The sequence below is a fragment of the Empidonax traillii genome, unplaced genomic scaffold (assembly GCF_003031625.1).
Source record: "Empidonax traillii isolate 1590-97213 ecotype Southwest subspecies unplaced genomic scaffold, ASM303162v1 scaffold145:size929809, whole genome shotgun sequence".
Classification (NCBI taxonomy): domain Eukaryota; kingdom Metazoa; phylum Chordata; class Aves; order Passeriformes; family Tyrannidae; genus Empidonax; species Empidonax traillii.
The window spans coordinates 143,082-167,880 of record NW_020955338.1 but is presented as its reverse complement, the minus strand read 5'-3'; the positions used below and the strand labels follow the sequence as shown (position 1 = coordinate 167,880).

Below are 24,799 nucleotides of genomic sequence, written 5' to 3'. Positions count from 1 at the left end.
CTATGAAGAAACAAACTGAGATGAAGAATAATACAGAGATTACTTAAAATTTCATTATTAGGTTATGTAGTGTGGGGTCACAACAAATGAAATCTACTTACAGGGGGACCCTGAGTTCCTCTACCACCTTTCAGACCAGGAACACCTGGAGGACCCTAAGAGGAGAAGAGAGAGAGAGAGGGGTGGTGGTCAACACCCAGAACTTCTTAAACAAGCAAGATCAGCCTATGCCACTGGTTCTGTGATGATGTTATTCATACTTACTGGTGGACCATGAGACCCAGCAAGACCCTGGGGTCCTGGAGATCCAGCATCTCCTTTCTGTCCAGGTTCTCCGGGTTCACCTTTTACACCTGGCTGACCATCAGGGCCCTGTAGGAAATAGTATTTAGAAGAGAAATCAGGTTAGATAATACCAAATCTGTCCAGACTAACAAAGTAATTTTGTAGGGAATTTCTATAAGGAAAAAAAACAAGGGAACAAATTGACCCAGAAAACACTGCATTTGCTTAACAGTTCAGATCAAGGGAGCTGTAACAGTTCAGCACAGTCTTCAGAACATCACACATGAGATTTTCTGAACATTCTATGAAGTCAGTAGTTCCATTTTAAATATTTTTTCTTCTCTAGCTCACATTTTTCTTTTCTTTAGCTTTTCTATTTTCCTCAGCAGCTACTACATACCTAAAATCGAAAGGGACTGAACAAAAATTGTCTTTTCTAGGCTTTTTTTTTTTCCGCACCAAAGGAAGCAGGTGCCTGGCTCTTTGTGAAAGGTCTGAAACAGGATAATTGGGCTGTGGGAAAGTGTAGAGTATTCCCTCCCATCTGGTCCATCAACTCATTCCAGCCTTCACTACTCATGGTGCAAATCTTCGCTACCTTCAGTAGATGATACTTTTCAACTTGCCTCATTTTAATCTCAAAGGAGCAACATTGCATTCTAATGAAGATATGAAATCTGGTGAGCAATTACATAATCTTATAAAGAAAGCCACTTTTCAACTGTCTAGGGCATTTATTGGCCCAGTTCTTCACTTGATATACTGATGGGAAAAAGAAACAACCCTTTTTGCAGCAAAAATGTGTCTCGTTGCAGAGCACTGCAATGTTATTCATAATGAAGGAAATGAGGAACTGTGTCAAAGCATGAGTAAAGGAAACTCATTAGTGCTCCAAAACACATACCGGAGGACCAGCAAAACCAACAGCACCAGTTGGGCCATTTTCTCCTCGTGAACCCTGAAAAAAAAAATTAGAATAATTGTATTAACAACTATCTTTTTATATACACTACAATTTGCAGTTAAAGATATAAGAAAGGATGTTAACTTTGATGTTAAAATCTGACATGTGGTCAAGACTACATGTAGCTCTCAAAACTTAAATATGCAAGGCATGAACAAGCACTAAAACAGGAGAAACTCTGCTCCCAACCCACCCCTTCCAGACAGAGCATAATTAGCCAAAGAGCATGTACTTCATGCAACCAACTGCTCCAGCCACACTGGGGAAAAAAAAACCCAGTAGTTCAAAGACCTCTACAAGGTCAGAATAGGCTATGAGCTGCTTCAGCTGAGCTTTCCCCACAACATTTGTTTGGAAAAGAAGGAGTTGAAGGCTGCCAACTCCAGCACTCCCTAGAGGAGTGGCAGCTGTTCCAATTTATTCTGGAAATAAGACTGTTCTGATTTATGACAGGGACATAATCAATTTCAAGCAGTATGAAGGATCTAGAAGGGCTGAGCCTCTAATTCCCTAATTGAAGTCAACCCTTAAAATACTCAAAATCACTAATAGATGGAATATGACAAGAGTTACATAACTAGATGAACTAGGAATTACCCCTGCACTTTGTCGATCTAAATATTTGTATATGTACAGTGGCATCTGGTATGGGTATGCTTTTAAAAACATTTAAACAATAAAAGTAGTGATACGCTTTCAGGAGTGATGCTAAGTGAGTGCAACCCTGTAAAGTTTTCCCTAAAACAAGTATAGGAGAGAGGATCAAAATCTGGTACTAGTTTTGCAAGTGCACAGCTACAAGTCAGAACTACAAATCTGGCTACAAAGAAAGGGAAAGAAAAAGAGGAAAATATATCAGCAAATGAGAAAAAGGCCTGGAGTTTGGATCAGTGTTAGATATTAACTTATGCCAGGCAAAAATGAAGCATGTTTACTCACAGGGTTTCCACGAGAGCCAGGAGGACCAACTAGACCTCGAGGACCTGGTTCACCCTTTAAATAAAATTAGAGGTTATTATTTCCTGAGTAACTTATTTGTTGAGTAGCAAAAGTACTAATAAAGTCTGATAATATTAAGAAGTTTTAGGAAGGAATGAAATAAAAATCTGTTTACCTTTTCACCAGTGGGACCTGCTGGACCCATTGGGCCTATTGGACCAGGGAGACCCTTTTGAACAAATTAGAATGAAAGGAAGTTAGAGAAATGATGCTCCAAAACAGTTAGTTTAAAACTTCTCATATGTTACTATTCCCATATGCTCTTTCATTCATTTGCATTCTTCTTTATCTCTGAAAACTTCTTTTGACTCCTTTATCTAAAATTTACTTGCATATCCTCTCCCAGTGACCAAACTCTCCATAAAAGACCTACTTTCCTTCATTCTCTCTTTCTTCTCATCTAACTTCATCCTCTCCTTTGGGCAGTGTTTATGGATAAGGCCTGTGACTTACTGCCCATGTGGGCTTTAGTACATTCACAGAAATTTTCACATGTGAAGCTCAGGAATGGCTGTGGGCAACTCATTCCAGACAATAGGGAGGCAGCTGCCTTAGTCCAAGACTGAGCTGGAAGGCCTGTTTTTCACCTATTGATCTCTGCCTGTTCCTTTTTTCATATTTCTTACTACAGTCAGCTTAGCCAAATCCCAGATCAACTGAGAATCCTTTCCATTTACACCTTAATTCCCATTATTGACAACACAAAACAGGATGTTGGAACGCAGATGTCCCAAAACCATCTCGGAGGCTGGGGACAGTGACTACAAATCCACGATGTTGCTAAGGTTAGTGTTTAACTCCATGAGCTGAGACATCAACCCCAGCACAGTAAACAATCCAGGGTGTGAAGAGCAGGTCTAAAAAGAGTAGCAGATTTACTTACTCTTGCCCCATCGTTGCCAGCTGTACCTTCAGCACCTTTCTCGCCTACGCCGCCCTACGGGAAATACCCAGAAAGGTTCAGTTATGGCACTGAATGCTGGACAGTTCATACCCTGAAATAACTGCAGCGTCAAGAGATGGGTGATTCTACTCAGGAGAGCAGAAACAAAGAGACTTACCCTATCACCCTTGGGGCCGGGTGTTCCAGCAATCCCTCTTTCTCCAGGCATGCCCTGAAGACCCGGTGGGCCCGGATCACCAGGTGTCCCACTAGGGCCTGGGCTCCCCTGAAGCACAAAAAGAACAAGTTGTTGGCTATTCAGCCTAGAAGTATCTTTGTATCTTGGCTGCAGAACGTGCTGTGCCTGCTCTGAAGTCTCTGGTGTACAGTTTTAAGTAATAATTTCCTCTGAAGTTTGGACTTTATTCACATCCAAATACTTTTCTTTTCCCATTGTGTTACTCAGGAAGTTCAATTGTGACACCGTAGTCCTTCCAAAGTACTTATTCACTGCATATTGGGGATGAAAAGAGCCAAAAAAAGAAGCTTGAGCATGTTTCTGCCTTGACCTTGAGGCCACATAGGTTTGTACACAAGGTAGGTCCAGGTAGAAGTTGGCAGGGGCAGAGATGCTTTATTTTTCCTTTGTTTCTCAGAGTTCATGCCTATTACATGTCCCACATCACTAGAGGCACTCCCTACTCAGGGTGACCTTCCTAGGCCTAATCACATCGATAGCAGATGAAAGGCAAGCATCCAGCTTTCAGCATGTTTTTTTTAAATGCTCTGCCTTGCCGAGTGTCTTTGAATAAGCTGACATAGCTCTTAAAACATTGCTAGCAGGTTGTCTGCTGTTCAGAAATGGCTTTGTCCAGTTCTACTGAGAAACACGAAAACCATTTTAAACTTCATACCTATACAAATTAATACAAAATGCAATTTCTCAACATTTAGGCACATTGAAAGTTATTAATATTTTTATAACTGGAATAACTTCCGTGTCCTCCTAGAACCCTTATACAAAGAAGAGACCTTTCATAGTTATAATAAAAAAAGTCATCTCTTTTATATGTTCATGCAAATGAGAAGAATTATGTATTGCATCACTCCAGCAATGGAAATCTCCACTCAGTTTACCTTTGGACCATCGGGACCGTGCCCTCCGGCCATACCCTTTTCACCCTGGATTCCTGATGCCCCTGGTTCTCCCCTTTCCCCTGGATTGCCACGTTCTCCCTACAAAATGGAAAATTATTGCTTACTTAGAAGTCAGGGTACAGTCTTAGTAGACAAAATAAATACATCACTAGTACAGAACTACAGAGTCTGTGAACAACTGATGAAAAACTGATTCAAAGTAAAATGCTTTTACTGTTAAAAGGGGGAGAAACAGCATGTTGGTCACCAAACTAAAAACTGTCATTTCATAGCAGTAAATCTAATCATTTAGCAGCTGCTACTCAACCACACTTCAGAAACTACAAAACCATTAAAGGTGGTAGGTTTTACAGAAACTATCTTTAAAAATACCCACATTTACGACCCTTTTATTGGTGGGGAAAAATGCCACTTTAGCTGTTTAGGTGCATATTATATACCAACTTTCAACCTCAGAGAACTGTTATGAATATTTAAACTATGAAAGAAAACACTTACCCTTGGGCCCAATGGACCAACAGCTCCAGGATCTCCAGGCACACCCTAAGCAGAACAGAACTCACTATTAGAATGAAATCATTGTTCATAACCTTACAGTTATGGAAATCAGAGATAAACAGTTTCATTTCCAAAGTATTGTGAATGTAGATGGCTAGTTCTAAATATTATCTGTCAGTGACAAGAGGTGATAGTCCAACTCAGTCCAAGAACATCAGATTCTAGCAATCATTTTATCCAAAAGCAGTTCTTGGATAGCTTGCAAACTACATCAGTACATATTTTGAAATAGAGTGGGAAATTAAATTACAAAGAGAAGAAAATGTAAAATTACTTTAAGAAGTGAATTCTATATAATTACACGCTACATATAAATTACCTGATCACCTGGCTTTCCTCCCTCACCTGGAGGACCTGGTGGCCCTGGTAAGCCCTGTAAAAAAAAGTAAATGAAATGTTCACAAACATGACAGAAATTTGTGTAAATCCATTTTTACTTAAGACACCAAGACTATGAATGTACTGGCACACTCAGAACAAGAGTGTGCCCTCAGAGATCCCCCCAAGGGAAACAGTTTTATGAATATTGCACCAAAGCATTCTCCCTCCCCTAAATGAGATGACAGCCCTTCTCTAACATTTGCAGCCCTAAAAATAAAGGTCTCTATAAACAGAAATTGACTTAATTAATACTTCATTATCAAAACAATTACTTTGCTCCATATTTGGAAAATCTCCAAATAAAAGCTGAATAACAACAGCAGTTTTCTCAAGGGATACAGAGCTGGCATTTAAGCCTTTGCCAGTTCAGCTGAGTGCACAGCTGACAGGAAAGCTGAGTATCACTAATTACTCTGAACATCGTTGCCTTAGTTCTGAAGTTGTGCTTTGTTATATATCACTTGATTAAATTTCTCCAACTTAAGTTGATAAAGACGTGGCTGTTCACTTTTTTCCCTAACAAAATAAAAATGAATGTACACACCTGAAACCCTGTAGGACCTGGAGGGCCTTGCTCTCCTCTTTCTCCTGCCAGACCCTACACAAAAGAAAGTAATAAGTAAAAGAGTAGAGGAATATAGGCAGCATCCACAATTTTTCTTCTCTCTGGATATGTATGTTTTCAACACTTTTACTTATCCCAGGCCAAGATATATCTTATCTATTAGATATTATTTCTTCTTAAGATCCTTCCCCCCCGCAAAAGTTCTATGGTCACAGAAAAGAACTCAGTTCTATTAAAACCAAGGAAGCCAGGAAAAAAAACTATGAAAATTTTGCTACATGCACTATTTTTTGTAAAGGTTAGTAAAAGGAATTAGACTACTCATACATAAACATGTGTATATATACACATATTTAATACAAAGCTTCCCATTTTTCTAGGACAATTTGTTCTTTAAATGTTCTTGGGACTTTTTTTGTCTGGAAGCAACAACTGGCATGAAGATAGAAAAAAAGAGAAGTCAAAAGGGTAATGAATAGATGGAGTGACTGGCAGGTAGAGTGGTAAAAGCTGACTTACTGGAGGGCCAACAGGACCAGAAGGGCCAACTTCACCATCTTTACCAGGGGCTCCCTAAATTAAAATGACATAGGAGGAAATCTTGTATGGTGAATTTACATAACAGAAAAGCATCATTTTCTGAAATCATTGCAAATAACAGCCACACTCACTCTCTGTCCCGGGACACCTGCATTGCCTGCTTCCCCAGGCTTTCCAGGATCACCCTAAGTTGAAGGAATAAATATGACAGGTTTTAGATACTTTTTTCATCCATTAAAATATATGCAAATGTTTAAACAGAACTTGGGTACAGGTGCCATACTCACACTACCACCCTTTGGCCCAGAAAGGCCCATGCTGCCTGGCTGGCCTCGGATTCCTATCGAACCTGCTGGACCTGGACGTCCATCTTCTCCAGGAGCACCCTGCAGAGATAAAGCATTATCCACATCAAACTACAAATAAATAAAATTTATTTACAAATAAATTATACATATATTTATTCATAGGCATTTATTAACCTCCAGAAAACGTTTGCATACAGAAAGAAAATAACATTGACCTGGTTTGGTGCTCCACTTACCAGCCAAAAAGGCTTTAGAGCAGACATAGCTTTAGCTACCCTTCTGGATTTAACCAAATACTATTATTATAAATGTGTCATTATGTAGCAAATACTTTATTGTGTCCCTAAAGAGACAGCTAGAAAAACATTTTACCAATTAATGGTTTAAAAATGTTGCAGCAGCTGCTGAACAACAGACACTGCTATACAGACAAAACTAATTTTGAAGTCAGGAATCTAAAGCAAACAATTGAAAGAGAAGATGAGCCTTAAGAAACAGAGAAAACTCATGTCAATAAAAGTAATTTCAATGACGTGGGCCCTCTGAATTACTGCGGCATTAACTGAAAAGACTAATTTTTGTAACACTTACCAAGGGGCCGAGTTTTCCTTCAGGGCCTTGAACACCTGGATTTCCTGTCAAACCCTAAAATTGGGAATAATATTGGTATTAGGGTTAGGCATATAATTCTAGAACATTAAATAAATGTAAGTAATTCCAAAAGACATGCACAGTTAATACCATAGAGCAAAATTCCGTGTCAAAGGACTTCATCCTTATCTTCACTTTACAGCTTCATCCCTCTCTGTCTCTAATCTTCCCTTATCCTATTCCCCCTTTTCTTGCTGTTACACCTCTTGAGCTTTTCTCAGGTCCATCTTTATTTCTGCCAATACAACCTAGAGATCTGGATCACATCTTATCTTTTATCTCTTTTTTTATCCCTTTATGTCTTTTTCTGATATTCCAAATCATTCTCAAATAATTTTCCTGAAAATAAATCTCTGGATAACATGCATCACCCAACTGCGTGAGTTATCAATCACCAATTTAATGAAGGTTGGCCTTCAGTTCATGTTATCTGTGGCAATCATGTGATTTACGAGCACACTTCCTTGGGTTGCATCAGGTGTTCTCAATCAGGGCTATTTCCCCTTTCTCAAAGACAAAACCTGTGCTTCCCAAAACCAGAAGGAAAAAAATACAGGTATTTTGGCCTTTAGCCCCTCTGAAAAAAAAAGTCTGCCTTTGTATACCAGCTTAATTCCCAAACATTCCTTGTTGCCTTTAGGAAATGTGGTTTATAGCGTGTTGCTATTAGTCCCTCACCCTTGCACCAGGAAGGCCGGGTTCACCAGGGCGTCCAGGATCTCCCTGACCTCCTTTTGGACCAGAAGATCCTGCTGGACCACGCTCTCCTTGAGCACCCTAGAAAGATACCACTTGTTAACAGCAGAGACAGTAAGAGAAGGTTAAACAAGAAGAGTATCTTCCACTCTGGGCCTATTTTTGTAAACAGAGTTCCCAGTCAGCAAGGCTGTTATTATTATTACTTTTTTCCCCTATTTATTACTTAAAAGTTATCTAACCCTTAAAGCAAAATTATATGAGAATTTTAGAATCCCTTTATTTTTACCAAGAAATTAGGAATTTACAGAAGCACTAGACAAATACCCATGTGAATCACTTCCCTGGAAGTGTTTGAGTAGTTAGGAAAGCCAAAGACAGGTGAGCCCATCTGTGTGAGGGTCAAGTCTAGAAAATTACACCATGCACAAAGAAAAGGCAATTTTTCAAACAGTTACTTCTTGCAGAACAATACATTAAGCAACACAGTAGTAGAACAGGTCAAAGTCTCTTATCTATGAACATTTCAGCACGAGGGAGCCTTAAGTCAGGGACGAGAAGCAAAGTTGAACATCACAAGAACTGAAAGTGACTTTTCCCAAAAAACTTTTAGTCTCAAAACACTCAGACCCCCTTTTGGCATTTCTAAGGTCGTTTTGATTGTTTTTCCAGTAATTTTGAGGATCTGCCTATTTGCCCAGAGCAGACATTTTTAACGGAACAATTTCTTTTTATGTATCTGTACATATGAAAATTTAACAAACAACCCAATAAAAAATGGACACTTTAATTTCATTTACCTTTGGTCCGGGTAAGCCATCGGAACCTGGAAAACCACGGTTACCAGGAGCACCCTAGGAAAAGCAATAGGCATGAGATGATTATCTTAACTTCTACAGAAGTTATTGCAAATAAAGGACCAGATTTATGGCTTGGGGGTTCCTTTTAATCTTCTAACTTCAATACTTAGTCTTGGGGTTTTTTACCACTCGGAGTGGTAAAAATATCAATGTCTCATTCATGCATGCTGAACAGCTCCTTGGAAGCAAGATGACCATTTATACAGGTAAGAGAAAGGTCTGCAGATTATCTTGTCCTATCTCTATCATTTTCACTACCATACCATCCTGTGCAGTGAATCCCCATATGAAAATACCCAGTGTAAAAATAAAAACAAAAACAAACCAATGCACAGTATTAACTTCAGTTAGGAATATAAAGTTTGACTATAGCCACAATCAAGCTGTAAGAACATCTGTGGTTAGGTCAAGAGGTTTCTCAGCTTAGCAGTGCATCTCTCAAGACATTATTCCTCTGGATTGCTTACCCTCTCTCCAACAGGGCCTGGTGGACCTACTGACCCTGGATCTCCTCGAGGGCCTCTTTTCCCTTCTTCACCAATGGGGCCAATGGGACCCTGTGGACCTTGTGGGCCCTAGTGGAGGTAAAATGGTTTTTTTTAAAAAAATCACTGTTAAGCTTACCAGTTCTCAAGCATATTGAAACAGACTGCCTTCTAAACACCGTAAATGTTTTTCCAAATAAAGGAGAAAAAATAGTTAGGTTTTGATTCAGTTAAAAAATGGAACTTTTCAGCATCTGTTTTTCTCTTTTACAATGTTTATAAGCTAATAAGTTGTAATTCTGCAGTTGGGCTGTACAGTGCTTCTTACAGTCACCCATAATAATTTGTATTTGGACAAACTGCAAAGAATTTAAAATTCAGTGAGACTCTAGTAGAGAAGACAGTGGTAAGGAAACCATTACTTCACCTGTACATTTTTTGTCATTTATTGCATGATCTTTTAAGCAGTGAGAAAGGAAAACAAAAGATTGTTTGACAAGTCAAACCAACTCAAACTCTGTAGAGGCAGTTTTCTCCCAAAAGTCACATGGTTGCAGCATGGAATTAGCCATGTTTTCAAGTAACCTTTCACAAATATTGACTGTGGGCTAAACAGCTATTCATACTGGAAACATGCAACTATTTATATTATTTTGTGTCTAAATAAACTATATCTAACATATACAAAACTTTATAAGTATTAAATGTAAGTTTAAAATAAAATGGACTGTATTTTCTGATTAGCACACAGACCTGTGAGCTCTTAAATGTCCAGAATCATATGGATCCATTTCATATGACATGGAGAAACTACTTCTGTGTGCTACAGAAACCTCAATAGATGCACTAAGTGGTTTTTCTGCCCCTGAGTCCTGTCAGGCCTATGTTGGGTGGGTGATTTATAACAGCCAAGAACCCACTTCACCGTTCCTTGTTAGCACAGGGTCACTATGCTTTGTCTTCCACCATAGTTACTCTCGTGATTATGAGCAATTAGAAATTCCTTTAAGAATGTAAGGATCTACTTGAAATATTCACACAAGCCTTTTGTGATTCCTTTTCATCTTACAAAGCACATGGAGACTTACAGGTTCACCTTTGGGTCCTGCTTCTCCCTTGAAACCAGGGACACCGGGGTCTCCCTGAAAACAAAGACATTGAATAGCACTGATAAGTTTAAAGTCTGCATAAATCACCTGATCAGTTTGTATTATACTATGAAACAGAGGAACCTTTACTAGTTTAGTAAAAAAGTGCTTTCTAATTGTAAGCAATATAATAGGATGCTTCTAAAGGTTTGTCTTTCCATTTACCAGTTTAGTTTATTATGATGCTATGAAGACAACAAGTAAATAAATCTCTTTGTCTAGGTTTATATAGACACTCTTCTTTCTTAGACCTTGAAGAAAGCAATAATAATGCACACACAGAAGGTCCACAAAACCAGAGCCTCAGCATACTCACGAGCATGCTGTTAATTTAGTTAAGGGAACCCCTGCTGATCACTGGTTTTGGTTTCACAGAGTGACACACGGGTCAGACATTGCAATTTCCAGAGAGACAAGGCCATCATTACCGGCTGGCCTCGGATGCCAGGCGGGCCAGTACTGCCCTGAGGTCCTGGGGAACCAGGGGGACCCGACAAACCGGGGGGTCCTCCAGTGCCTGGAGATCCCTACAGACAGAAACAACAGCAAGCACCGTTAAAGAAACATTATGAAAATAACAAAATAAAAATAACTTGCGCAATTTCTTTGGCGGGAAATGTGATTTACTTACAGTAGGGCCCTTGGCACCTGGGGAACCATCTGTGCCTTCGGTACCCTAAAGATAATGTACCAGTCATTAAGAATCATTTTAATGAGGAGGGCATCAATAAAAAAAGCAGAAGATAGTTATTTTATCCACTTTAGAAGACCAGACAATAAAGACTATTAAACACAGCAACATATGATCTACTTATGCAAATGCTAAAATGGGCAATAAACAGGCAAGTAAATGGGATTTTTAATGTTGACGATCTTATGTTTCAGCTTAAGTTTTAAAGTACTTCTAGGATTGAGACAGAATCAAGCTGCATAGCTTTCAGTTTTCCTTCCTATTGTAACTAAATAATGAAAAGTTATTATCAATAAAATAAGCACAAAAATGAATGAGAGGGGAAGGAAAAAAAGAAAGAAAAGAAAGTAATTTGAGTAAAACTCAGTGTCACTCAAGTGGGGTACTGAAAACCCCTATAAACACATAACATGCAAATGCTGAGAACTGAGGAACTCAATTTAATGTACTTACAGGAAGACCTTGCGATCCAGCTGGGCCCTGTGGACCTGTTTCACCTCTTTGTCCTTGAGGACCTTCAGGACCACGAGGGCCTGTTGGACCTGCTTCACCCTAAGATTTCACATGACAAAATAACAAGATTATTTTGCTCCAAAAAGCGGCACTATAAAGTAACTAAGGGGGGAATACTGAGTTTATAACAACAAAATAATTCAGGTTTTGAAACAGTTTATTATCCTTAAATTTTGCTTATCTAATTTTGCTCTTACTACTTCTATGTGAATGTAAATTTTAAAAACATAAACGGCATTTTTCTCATTGTATACAAGACAAGGAAGATTTCTATATCAAGTAGCACTATCCAGGAGCCCAGATCAGATTAAGGGACAGACATGTCTCTCTAAAATCCCAGTATGTGTCTGTAATTTTACAAGTTTTTTTTTTACCTTCATTAACAGCAAGGCTTAAAATTTAGACATAGTAACACATCTGGGGTTGGGTGGGTGGGGTTTTTTTGCCCAGTGCATATAAACTCACTGTTTCAGCACTGTCTTAAATATAAAATCCCTGTAAGATTAGACTGGATGTTAAAACAAAACAAAACAAAAATTAAAAAAAAAATCTTCCTAGCATCTTCTTTGAATTTTATCTTCATATAGGAAATTTGCTTTTTGGAACTGATGGCTGTTAACATCACGTCTTCAGAGCTGCAATCCACATCTTCATTGTATAATCTCCTTAGCTTTTATGAGTTCAAAGCAGCTACTCCAATCTGACATCATCTGATGATCAAACTCGAAGCCAGCTTCTCCTTTTCAAAGGCTGTAATTGAGCCATCATGTGACATCTTCCCCAAACCTTTACTTATGTAAGATGGTGCTTGCCATATCAGAATGATTTATTGCATTTAACTGATATATGACATGTATCATTTAACTGTACACCCATCTATTCTACACTGTGCTTTTGCAAAGAAAGCTTGGACCAGATGATCCTCGAGCTCCCCTTCCAACCTGCTGTTCTTTGACTCTACCATTATGTTAACACTCTTCTTAAGACTTGTTTCCAAAACACAGTTTTGTGAACGCTGCCAGCTTCAAAACAACACAAAACATCTGCTGAACTTGGATATCTGAGTAATTGAGAGTTTCTTCTTGTATAACATTTTCCTATGGTGTTTTAGGAGTGTAAAGGAAAAAAAAAAAGGAGTAACTGGGTGGAGGGCAAGTATAAGAAGTATAAGGAAGCTGTATGAGTTGTCTTTTCTGTCTTTGAAGACATTGTCTCAAGGCTAAGAAAAAAAAAAATTGAGCACTTTCTTGAAAAGCAAGCAAAGGAAGTGCCACAAAGGCAGTGCTGCAGCCAGTGAAAGTTTTCCATTTCAGCCCAATCACAGCAGCAATCATAATTTGCTCTGTTGTGATGAACTGCAGCACATCTCTCTTGGGGTTCAGGCATTTGCCTTACCAGTCTAGGTCATCTCAAAAAGTGTTCTTGGACAAAACTAGAAGTTTCAGCACTAGAAGGTACTGCCTGTGCACAGTGACTTAGACCAGTCCTCACAACCTCACTGGTAACACATCTTGTTATTCTTTGAATGAACTGGACAAGATTCCTGAGGTAAAGCTGATAACAGTGATCTTATGATCACCCCTTAACATCAGCAAAAGTGAACGCAAAGTATCCTAAGGGTGGTGAATTGCAATTTTTTCATTTGGCTTTGGATTTTCATCTTCTCTCTGAAGGTCTTGACTAAGATTGGTTTCATGGTAACTCAGGGACTTGTACATATGTCAGGCTGAACTCTCTGCAGTCTGGTATACATTTTTAATTATGTGTTATTAGACATTTTAAAAAGATACTCTTAATTTTTTTTTTACCTTCAGACCAGGAATACCAGGAAAACCTGGAGAACCAGTTATGCCAAGTGGGCCCTAAAAAAGACAAAAACACAAAGATGTAATTTAGCAGTCTAGATCACACACATTAGTTCACAAATCGCTGGGTAAATATGGTTGTAGGACAATACATGTGGCTTTTGGTCATAAAACTTTTATTAAAAAACCAAATAACTATAAACATCTTTTTTTAAGTGATACACACACATTTTATGGGACTGTGGTGCAGTATTTTAATAATATATTTGCTGACTTCAGCAAAGAAAAGTGCTTGATTCAGCTATTAATGCCCAAATTGCAACATTAACAGTTAACAGTTATGGGAATTAAGATTCCCAAATTCACAGACAAGTTCATTTGCAAGCTGTAAAACACAGATTTTGTACGAAATTCTTGAGAGAGACAGAGATTTAGAGCAGAGAAAATTTACTGCTTGGGTCTTTGTTCAGAGATAGGTAGGTGTTCCTAGAAAAGGAAGTGGAGGAAAGGCTCACCACGAAGCACAACTGTTTGCAGAGGTACAGCTTCAGGTCCCCAAATCAGTACAGCTGTCCCCAAATAACAGATCTTGAGATGGTCAGTACTCTAAGGAGGTCTGACAGCTCCAGCCACAGTATTGATGTAGCTACACAAATTCTTGGTTTGTTGCACTGCAGAGTAACATTCACACCTCCTGTGACTGTGAGGACACGAAGTTTGGGCAGAGGTGCAAACAGCTGGGGTTGCATTGCGTGACAGACTGTTCAAACTCACTAGAAAGCAAACTTCAAGTGTATACACTTGAAAATGCCCGCATGGTATGATGATAACCTCATTCTGCTGTACAGAAAGACTTGACAATTAAGGGCTTCAGAGTAAATTTGTGAATTGTTTCCATTTCCATAACGCCTCCTGTGCTGAACAAGACTTTCAACAGAACTTTTTATGTATTATAAAGTCTCGGAACGGCGGCACACCGTGGTTATAAACCCTCACTACAATGTTCTTCCCAGATGAATCCTCAATCTTTTCCTAATTTTCTGTCTTTTTGTAAAATATGATTCATGCTGAGACAAATTTTCTTTGTAATAAAGCTCTCCTGACAAACTTAATCAGAACAATCTGTCCCACTTAGTCTTATTACAGGCATTTCTGCCATGACCTTGCACTGGATTTCTACAGCACTGATATAACGACTCACTAAGTAGATTTTTTTCTAAACCTGTATCCCAGTTCATTGGATCACAAACACATATCTGCCAAATCTCTCTCTCGTTGCAGGAAGAGTTCCAGAATTACAGTGCACCACTGCACTGACCCACATAACAACACATCTCATTAACGCTTCCTCCAATGAGAAACACATGCATCAAGGACCAGTACGTCCCTTGTGGCACCTCATGGGATTTTCCAAAAATATTAGTCAACCAGTTATCATGCCCAGTGAAGTTGAGCTCATATTTAATGCCAAAGAAAAATTTCAAGCTTCATGTAAAATTCCCTTAGGACCCAGCTTTTTTTAACTCTGTAATTTGTTTTCAATACTGAAAAAATCTTTTCATTGTTTGAAAGTTCCTTCTAGCAACTTAACCTTCTTTCATGATACACTAAATAACTGAGTTTTGCAGCTTTTAGGAACTTATGCTCATTTTTTGAGCTTCTATTACAGCTAATTATTTCTTAGTGAAGCTTTTAATAAAATAGTCTGTTCACTGGGATGACAGAAGTAACAGATTTTTTTTTTCTCATGTCTTAATCACCAGCAAATAAAGAATGAAATTCTGACTGTGGTGCACTTTAGAGGTTTGGTGGGTTTTTTGGTGCAGTGCTTGTGGGATGTTTGGTTGTTGGATATCGTGTTTTGTTTCTTGTTTTGTTTACAAGCGGAATATCACAAAGAACTAAAGGTTCAGGCTGACTACATCAAACTGTCAACCATATCCTAAAAGTGATGCTTTCTCACTTCAGCAGACATTGAGGCTTCTGGTTCTTCACTTCCTTAAGTGACTGTCCCTAATTACAAAAGGCTCTTACACAGGTTTGGTAACAGTTCAACTGCAGGGAGCAAGCTGGGTTTCAGTGAGTGACACTTCTTGCTGAGAGTGGCTGCACTCTCATTCGCCAACTTTGTACATGAAGGAAGATAATACACAATTATAAACTGCTTTACATTACAGTGCAGATATTTCAGACAGTTTCCTCCCCACATTATGGACTCCATAAGAACAGCAAAGCATCACCATTCCCAGAAGAATATTTTTTTTTTTTTTAGTGTCAAAAGGCAAGTGGAAATAGAGAGAAGGAACAGGTGATTGAGAAAAAAACCCCTTACCATTGGCCCTGGCTTCCCAGGCATCCCATGCTGGCCACGCCCGCCCTAGTTATGAAAATATCAAACAGAGAATATTTATAAGAACTCTACCTTTTTTAAAATTATTTGTTGTTGGCATTTGTGATAAAAGCCACATATATAGTAAATTGATCAAAGAAGTGCTGGATTGCACATTCCTCCAAACACTGTCAAAAACTTCTGGAAGAAATTATGTTCCCCTTCTAATTAATGGATTTCCCTATTTTCAGAAAGGACAATATTTTGAAAGTGTCATTGTATGGGACACATAACATAAATGGAGCACATAAAAGTCATGGGGAGAAATGCCAGAAAAAAAATATTTGACATTGGATGTAAAAGCAAGATAAAACTTCTACTCAACTATGATCTCATGTCAAGGTTAATCCTTCTTAATGAAAATCAAAATATTTTTTAAGAAGACAGCTTTATTATCTGGAATCAAATCGTGTGACTTCATCTAAACTGAAATCTTACGTGAAAGACTGCATTTAAAGTTTTGTTTTAAACCTCTATACAGACAAATTCGATACATATTATTTCCAGTTCAGTAATTTTTGGTGAAAATAGCCTCTCATGAGAAATTCCACAGAAACAATTTTTTTTTTTCTGTATCACAGAAAAAAGTGTTGTGAGGGTACTTGGCCTCGTGGGCAGCTCTGGTATGAGAAGTTACCATACAGATACCATTCTCCTTTTAAAAACTGTTTCTCACTTTAAAAATTTATATAAAGGTCTCACCCCACAACCCCACTCAGCCCTAATGTTCTTAGGCTACAGCAGAACTCACCATACAAGTGACTGGCAAGTCACATGAATAAACACTCTCAGGGACAGGGATTTAAGTAAAACAAGGGAAGAATTACAGGGATAGAGAGGGAAGATCCTACTTACAGGGGCACCCTGTGGTCCAATTCGACCTCTCTCCCCTGGCATTCCTCTAGGCCCCTTGAAGAGAGAACAAGAAGTGCATTATTTAGGAAAGCCACCATGGCAGAATAATAAAAAGGGCAAAGCACAGTTCACTTGATTTCCCCCCCCCCATAATGGAGAACACTTGCCACCACCTCTTTCGGATTTTTTTTCCTTTGTTTTTTGGGGATTTTTTTAAACATACTTGACCTTTCTTTTGCTTCAAGTTCACTCTCCAGTGGTTTTCTGTTCAACCTTCTTTATTTACTTTTAACATGGACATGATTAGTTTCACTGAGACTACAAGGGTGATAAGGAGAGATGATGGAAACAACAGTTCCAGAACCAAGTTTTTTTGTTTTTTGTTGTTTTTTTTTTTAACTCCTGGAGGTATAGCTTGTTTTCTCCTATAGCAGGAAAGAAGTAGGAGCTCACATGAGTCCTTAAAGCCTCACAGGCTTGACCAGTGGAAATTTATTAAAGAGTAATTTTATTTCTTCTGTTCCAACAGCATTTCCAGTTCTAAACATATCAGAATAAATTCTGTATATGCTCACCAGTGAAAATAAAGCAATTTCATTCACTTCTCATTCACAAATTGGATCCCACTTCAGGGATATTACATTCTCCACGACACAAGATAGTGCATCCCAGAGAGATGCCATTATCTAATATCAGAAATGTGCTTTACTTCCAGAAGCACTGCTGAGAGTCAGTTTTTGGCACGTTACACTTCTGGCACCTATTCAGTTTTCCAAAACAAGCATAAAAGAAAAAACTAGTCACCCTACACTTGCATGGGTAGGCAAACAATCACCACACCTGCATTCATGTTTCTGTTTAGCCTTCTGATTGATCATTATTACCCTGTGTCTTGGAACAGAGAAGAATAACAGCTTACAGTGGACCAAACTTACTGTTAGAGTAATAGAAAATGAAGCCTTAATTAAGAGAAAGTTCAGCCCCATGACCTCAAATACACAGATATCAAAACCTAGAAATTCCTATTGGTATTTACAAGAGTATTTGCAGTCACTTCTGTAATACCCAGTGCACATGACACTCACCAGAGGACCCGTTGCTCCCATGGCACCAGTTGGTCCAGCCTCTCCCTGGAAACGGAAATGAAATTACACAATTAGAGGAATGGGTGAAAGCAAAATGGAATTACATCTCATCCCTCACCTCAGTGCTTATGTTGGAGCTCAGAGGCAGAGCTGCACAGTCACCTGTGTGCATCACACATGGCAAGAGCACTGTTTCCCCGTGGAAAACAGTGGTGGGAAGTGCCATATTTAGATGTTCTCAGTGAAATAAAGAAGCAGATTTAACTCCTACATGTTCCAGCTACCTGCCCACACCACCTACTGCACTGCTCCTACCAAGTCTTCTGCTGTTGTTGCCTCTACCAAAAGTTTGTGGGCAGTGTCAGGAAAGAAATTTTTTCTTACACAAACTCTTCTTAACTACTAATTACACATTTAAGTTTAGATTTTGGAAGGTTCACCTAATTTACTGTGTTTTTAATTTAAAGGAATAGTTCTGACCCACATTCAATTATCACCTATGCCAGGCCAAAAAATGTTTCACCATCAGCACTAATGAATGTGGAAAAGCTTGAAAAAAGTGTTCTATGCTCTTTTAATACAACTTTTAACCTTTAATCTTGAAAGGACTGACTCCAGCTGGCGATCCTGTGTTACCACTGCTTTACACTGAGGTTGCAAGGGTGCTGCAGTGCCAGTGGGGCTCAAAAATTGTCATACAATAAACTTGTTAGGTGAAAAATCATCAGTTGGATGAAATATATCCTCTCTCTCCACTCCAATGCCTGTTTCATTTAAGTCAGTCTCTAGTCCAGTAATTCAAAAGAGAAGAGCCAGGTTTTAGTTATGCCTTGCTCTATTTTGTTGTATTTAAAAAATGTTAGAAAACTGTGTTTTCCCACTCAGCTTGGTCACAAAGCCAACAAGAAACACGAACTGCCCAACTGGAAAGTTGCAAGATGTGCATGGGCTCTCTGTTAAGAGACTTTACTGTCTTCAGTGTTACATACTTGTCACAGATGGACCACAGCCAATTCACCCAGTGACACCTTACAGGCCTAAAACTGAGTCCCAGCTGAAACTGGAACTCTCAGTATAAAGCCCAGACACGTCATTGTAGAGCAGTTTATTTGTATCAAACACACAGTAAATATGGGTAACTCCACTCAGTCTCTCCACTCCCGACAGGAGTGTGCACAAAGCTGTGCTCAAAATATCTACTCTCTTTCATGGTTCTTTAAAACAGGCTTAACCCTTTAGTTTTTTGGGCCATGAAAATACCTTTGCTCCAGCTGCTCCAATTTCACCTTTTGGACCGTCAAGTCCTTTTAATCCCTGTAAATTATAAAAATATGGAGAAATTGCATTCATATATGTACACACAGAGAGCATTACTACTATTATTGTTAAAGTAACTCGATACTAAAGTGTTAAGAATGGATCTGAGGTGGGAAGAGTAAGAAAGGAAAAAAAAATAAAGAAGAAAAAAAACAGATGGAATAAAGTTTTTAAACATTTCCTAAATGGAAACCAGTTCTACAAGGTACATTTCCTTGGATTCAGTTTCCTTTTTAAAACAAGAAACTTTTTTTAAAACAAATCCTAAAACAACAAGGAGAAGGCTCTGAGCCATAGGAAACCTACTTATTCCTCCCCAAAGTAAAATTCTGGCCAGAAAGCTTGGTAATTTGTAATCACTCCATGCTGCAAACATATCCACCTCTCCAGTTCCCCACCCTAACGCAGGGCTTGCCAACAAAGAGAGAGAACTGTCAGGTTTGCACCTCCTGAAGCCTGGCAGGGCTCATGCAGGCTCCTTCCAGATTCCCAGAACGTTTGAAAATGAGTGAAGAAAGCCCTAGAGAATGTAACAGAGAGGTCAGCTTAAAGGGGAATAGTGCTGTGTTTTCTGCAATGCCCTCTTCCTCTCAAATGCCAGTAATTCTGCCTCAGCTGGCTCACCTGTAGGGGAGTCAAATTCCACACAGATACAAAAACCCCTAATCTTTAGTATCTTTATAGTGAAATATCATCTTTAAGCAGCAGGAAAACCAGTCTCTTACCCGGTGACCCTTGAGACCTGGGAGACCAGGAGCACCAGGAAAGCCTCGAGGCCCCTAAGTAGGAAAAGTAAACAAAAAACCAAATAAAATCCTGATTTCTGCATATAAGCCCATCAATAATGCTGCTAACAGGGATGAGAGTGGCTGTAACACAGATACTCCTAACATCTCTTCGCCTTATTGACACAGTAGAGTGAGGCAGAGAATTTGAGCAGGTCACAGATGACATAGCCTTGAAATTGGATAGTCTGACCATTATGCACATTTTCACTAATATCAAAAGCTTTATCATTTATCTCAAGCCTTGAATTTTAACAGAAGCAATGAAATAAAATGAGTGGAAAATGAAGTTTTGAGTCTTAATATGGAGAAACATTAATTAAACAGAGATCAGAACTCAGAGCTCTCCTTTAAAATAAATAGAAACTCAGAACTGCAAGCTGTATATGTTCTTGCAGGACACATCAACATGATAAACAACCATTACCAAAACACATGTAGCAATTAAACCAAAGTTATCTTGGACTTAGTTTCCTACCCAGTTTCTCAGGGAAGGTTAATGGAGGGGAATTAGGTGCCTTGTGTTATAATATTGGTCACATGAATTTACAACAGAAATTACATTAACACCTTCACGCTCTCAGATAACAACAGTTCAGCAAACACTGACTGGAGTCTGAGATAACACAAGTATGAATGGCAGAGCTTTGCACTGATGAATCGTCAGTGTGATGTGATAAGTAATCAATATCATATGATGGCATGTGATCATTTTTCTAAATACAATTATTTTTTCTAAAATGTAAATAGTCACGCTCTTACTGGAGATCCTGGAAATCCAGGCTCACCAGTTTGTCCTGGTCTACCAGGTTCACCCTAAGGGGGAAAAAAAAAAAAAGAAACACATTAAAATAGGAAATAATGGGAAAATTAACATTCTTCCATTCAAATAAATGAAGACATCCAAATCAATATTATACATTTGAATCAACCACACACATGTTCAGCAATTGCGTATTAGACACATTAACTTAAGAAAGGTTTTTAACCAAGGAATGGGTTGAACTGAAGACTGAGCATCCCACAGTGCATCCCAGCATCACGAGATGGCGCTGCCACGTAGTTTTCCTGGGAATTAATGAGGCAATCTTCACCCAGCATCACGTTGCTTTCATTTCCCACTGTAAAAGCAATCTAAAACTATCTGCATTGCAGCTTGCTCCTCTCCCTTAGTTCAAATATTTTAAAATGTTCATAATTTCATTCTAGCATGGTGACCATTTTCTGTGTACTGTAATGGGAAAGAAAATATGGTAGAACCAAACAAGCATATTTGGAAGATTATTCAAAGTCCTCCAATGACAACCAATCATTCCTTTATATGCATCAATCAGTTCAAATACAACCAGGACACTGGCCTGCAGGAATATGAAAGGCTTCAGGAAAATATTTTCTGGACAGAGAGAAGGCAAAGGGCCTCACAAAACGCAATGACATGACCAAGTTCCATCGCTGGACCCCATGGGCAGTGATTATTTACATCTTCCCACTCTCATCTTTTCTTTCCCTTGCTCTCCCTTACCCTTGTCCTGTCTTTTCCTTTCTCTCCCTTATGCATTCTCCCTAAAGGTTATCTTCATGCCACATTGCAATGATAAATACAGATGATAACACCCAAAATGGCAACATACCTGTTTAACTTTAAAACAAAATTGTTCTAAAATAAACCCTACACCTACATGTTTTCAAACACTGATTATTCAGTGTAATTTCGCTCTAATCCACCCCAAGGCATTTACTAATAAGAACCTGGGTTACCCCCCCACCCCCCCTTTCTAGGGCAGGTTATAACATACAGTTAAATAGGAAAGTAGCTGATACACAAGCTATGGTAATTTTTAGACTAAAATATCTAGCATCCGCCGTTTTTAATGAATTTCCAAGCTATAAATTACAGTGCAGACAGATTTAGTGTGCTTTGCAAACAAATAATATACACCTACTGGTGAGTTCTTAGGATACTGCTGTGCAGGACATATATGTAACATGCATAAAACATACATTTTACATATATGTGTACATACATGGATAGAGTAATAAACTCTGTTAGGAATATAATAAATTATCAAAAGTTTTAAGAATTTAAATGCTAAAATCTCATTGTCCACACACACGACTATGCTACCATCACAGTCCTTCTAACTCCTCATGTGATCCCAAAAGAGAAGAGAATTACTCCATCCTAATACATCATTCGATTTCAAGAAAGGCATCACAGTTAAGAACTGACTGAGGCAAGAAATAACAAAGAGCTGGTGCTTGGACCTTAGGTATGAGGGTGGCTGCCAAGATTCCCAGTTGTGACACTGCACTTAATGAGGAGCCTGATTACAAAGAAAAGCAAATAGATAATAGCAGTTACAACAGGCACATCTGCCGGTTAGTCACTGTCTCACAGATGCCAATGTTTGTTTTCTTAAAAATTAAACAAGATACAAAGAGTAACGAACTTACATCTTCACCAGGTTTGCCTGGAGGTCCCTCTGGTCCTCGAGAACCTATTGGTCCCTAAGAAACAAATATATTTCTTGAGAAATCAATTTAACCATCTATAAAATTCCTTTTTTGCTCCATTTCAAAGTCTGGTTTTACAAAAACATTTGGACAAAGGAAAAATTTTATGCCTAAGCATAAAAATGCTTCATTTTGTGGTGCTCTTTCTAAACACCCTGCCCTAAAAAACATGCATTATATTATATGAAAATATAGGATAGACTCTTTAAGAGGAAAAAAAATTCCTTTAAGAGGAAAAACAGTTGCTGTTGTGTGAAATCTCTGTCTCTTGCCTTTTTGAATCCTTTTGTTCCCTCAAAAAATAAACATTCTCATCACCCTTTGTGTAAGTTGCACTACCAGGTATGGTTTTACCAGTGTTTGACCATCCTCAGGTGTCTGCTGGAAAAGCAAGAATGATCATTTATAATATCACTGGTCCTTGCTTTGAGCAACACAACTCTTCACTGAAGTTACTTAATAGCTGAAACAACATAAGACAAATCCTGTTCTGAAACAAAAGGTTTCAGAATTTTCTTGCGGAAATGTTTGCATTTGCGGAAATGTTTGCATTTGTTGGTCTTACCATAGGTCCTGGATCCCCAGGTTCACCAGGTGGGCCTGTGGGGCCAGCACCACCCTGAAATTAACCAAAGATCAATACAGTTACAAGGTCCAAAAGAAATTATAAGGATATAAATTAAAATCCATGACCAGGAAAACCCTAGCCCACGGGACAGATTGGATTCTAATTCAGAACCAGTTCACATTTCAATATGAGTGGAAGTTGGGTACTAAAAACAGTGAAGCTGTGCAGCAATCACCCTTTTCATCACTGTTCCCTCATTAAAAAAGATGTGCTGGGTTAAAACCTTGTTAAAGGTCTAATAAGCCATTCTTTTTGAGCTAATTCCCGTGTTTTAGAGCACACCTGGAGCAGAGCTCTTGAGAGCAGCTTGTTTAAATCCACTTCCAGACGAAGATGCATTCAGCCACATGTCACTGAAGACAGGTATTGCCCCAGAGATGAACACACACCCATTACTACCAGCTTTGCCTTCATCTCTGGCCAATTATCTCCAACCCCCTGAGGTGAAGCACTTACTTGTTTTCCTTGGAGACCCTGAGGACCCCTTGGACCCACTGGACCCTGTCAAACACAGATGGCATTTCTATGGTCAAACCCTTGGGAAGGCTTTTACTTAGAAATATGGGGTTATCAAATGCACATAGAATGAAATCTGATAAATTAAAATGAAATCTTCAAATGTAAAAAGTCACAGGAGTGTAATTTCACTAACAGCTGAAAATATAGGCTTTATTGCTTTCTGAAAACTCACAGTTTCTCTGGAATCAGCCAGAACAACTGTGTTGATTCCACTGAAAAAAAAAAAAAAGTAGCAACAAAATAAGAGTTGGGGGGAATAGTCTTCCCTTGAAGGGAATCTCATTACTCAGATGAATCTCATAATGGAATCAATGACAAAAATAAATTAATCCTGCTGTTCTTAGCCATGAGCTGAGAAGCAGCAATGGAAGGACTTGTTTAAATATATCATACAAACCACCAAAACGACTTCCAAATGGTTGTGGTTTCTGTTACAGAAAGTTAAGATTTTCCCTTAGAAGGTTTTATGGGATTGTTAGGACAAATCTCATGCTTAATTGTAACTTGTAACATGAAATAAACATATCTTGTTTGAAAATAATTCCCTTGTTTCTAGGAATACAAAAATATCTATGTAAGACAATTTGCATTTTGACAGAGGCTGAAGATTTCTGTCTTTTAATGTTCATTAATTTTTATCAATTTTTACAAAGCAAATGTAGGAGAGTTAGTAACAGACCATTTTAAAAATCTAATCAAAGTTAGAAACAAAACAATGTTTCAGCTGTCAGTTAGTTTACAAGGAAAGGAAAAAAGAACGTCACACAACATGATGAATCAATCCAAAGACAGCGAGTGTCAAATTACTTAATTTGACTTTGTGTAAGGCCTTATAGAGACATAGACAACATTAAAATTAATAATGTTTGAGAATAACAAAAGAAGAGCCAGTACAAGAGATGCAACACCTTGAAACAAACTGAGTAAAAGGATTAAGCAAAACAATGAAGGGCAGCAAAGTCGGACAGACTTGTGGGAACAAATCATTGTATCTGCACAAAGCAAACTCGCTGGGGAGAGACATTCACAGAAAAGAAAAGTTAATCCTAAGGCAAAACACAAGATTATCTTTAGAACATTTCATATGGTATTGAAGGTTATTGATTTTGAAGGTTAGTGGTGGGGAGTAGGATGGATAAGATTCAGGTAGGCAAAGTAATTGACAGCACAATCACTAAAGGATGGTTTCCCTAACAATAAATGTTAAGATATTGGCA

At 38.5% G+C, this 24,799-nt stretch overlaps 1 protein-coding gene across 1 annotated transcript in view; it reads right to left on the bottom strand.

Annotated features, from left to right (window-relative positions):
• Positions 1 to 24,799, bottom strand: part of COL5A2 (collagen type V alpha 2 chain) — a 99,574-nt gene that overhangs the window by 14,698 nt on the left and 60,077 nt on the right. The window contains exons 9-40 of the mRNA XM_027884439.1: positions 23,520 to 23,564; positions 23,001 to 23,054; positions 22,376 to 22,429; positions 20,684 to 20,737; positions 19,862 to 19,915; positions 19,080 to 19,133; positions 17,820 to 17,864; positions 16,735 to 16,788; positions 15,823 to 15,867; positions 13,494 to 13,547; positions 11,626 to 11,724; positions 11,113 to 11,157; positions 10,910 to 11,008; positions 10,422 to 10,475; positions 9,316 to 9,423; positions 8,789 to 8,842; positions 7,971 to 8,069; positions 7,233 to 7,286; positions 6,621 to 6,719; positions 6,465 to 6,518; positions 6,313 to 6,366; positions 5,773 to 5,826; positions 5,167 to 5,220; positions 4,788 to 4,832; positions 4,269 to 4,367; positions 3,310 to 3,417; positions 3,132 to 3,185; positions 2,364 to 2,417; positions 2,189 to 2,242; positions 1,190 to 1,243; positions 265 to 372; positions 102 to 155 (exon numbers count right to left, since the gene is read on the bottom strand). Coding sequence (XP_027740240.1) covers positions 102 to 155; positions 265 to 372; positions 1,190 to 1,243; positions 2,189 to 2,242; positions 2,364 to 2,417; positions 3,132 to 3,185; positions 3,310 to 3,417; positions 4,269 to 4,367; positions 4,788 to 4,832; positions 5,167 to 5,220; positions 5,773 to 5,826; positions 6,313 to 6,366; positions 6,465 to 6,518; positions 6,621 to 6,719; positions 7,233 to 7,286; positions 7,971 to 8,069; positions 8,789 to 8,842; positions 9,316 to 9,423; positions 10,422 to 10,475; positions 10,910 to 11,008; positions 11,113 to 11,157; positions 11,626 to 11,724; positions 13,494 to 13,547; positions 15,823 to 15,867; positions 16,735 to 16,788; positions 17,820 to 17,864; positions 19,080 to 19,133; positions 19,862 to 19,915; positions 20,684 to 20,737; positions 22,376 to 22,429; positions 23,001 to 23,054; positions 23,520 to 23,564 — 2,070 coding nt within the window. The remainder of the gene's footprint in view (positions 1 to 101; positions 156 to 264; positions 373 to 1,189; positions 1,244 to 2,188; positions 2,243 to 2,363; positions 2,418 to 3,131; positions 3,186 to 3,309; positions 3,418 to 4,268; positions 4,368 to 4,787; positions 4,833 to 5,166; positions 5,221 to 5,772; positions 5,827 to 6,312; positions 6,367 to 6,464; positions 6,519 to 6,620; positions 6,720 to 7,232; positions 7,287 to 7,970; positions 8,070 to 8,788; positions 8,843 to 9,315; positions 9,424 to 10,421; positions 10,476 to 10,909; positions 11,009 to 11,112; positions 11,158 to 11,625; positions 11,725 to 13,493; positions 13,548 to 15,822; positions 15,868 to 16,734; positions 16,789 to 17,819; positions 17,865 to 19,079; positions 19,134 to 19,861; positions 19,916 to 20,683; positions 20,738 to 22,375; positions 22,430 to 23,000; positions 23,055 to 23,519; positions 23,565 to 24,799) is intronic.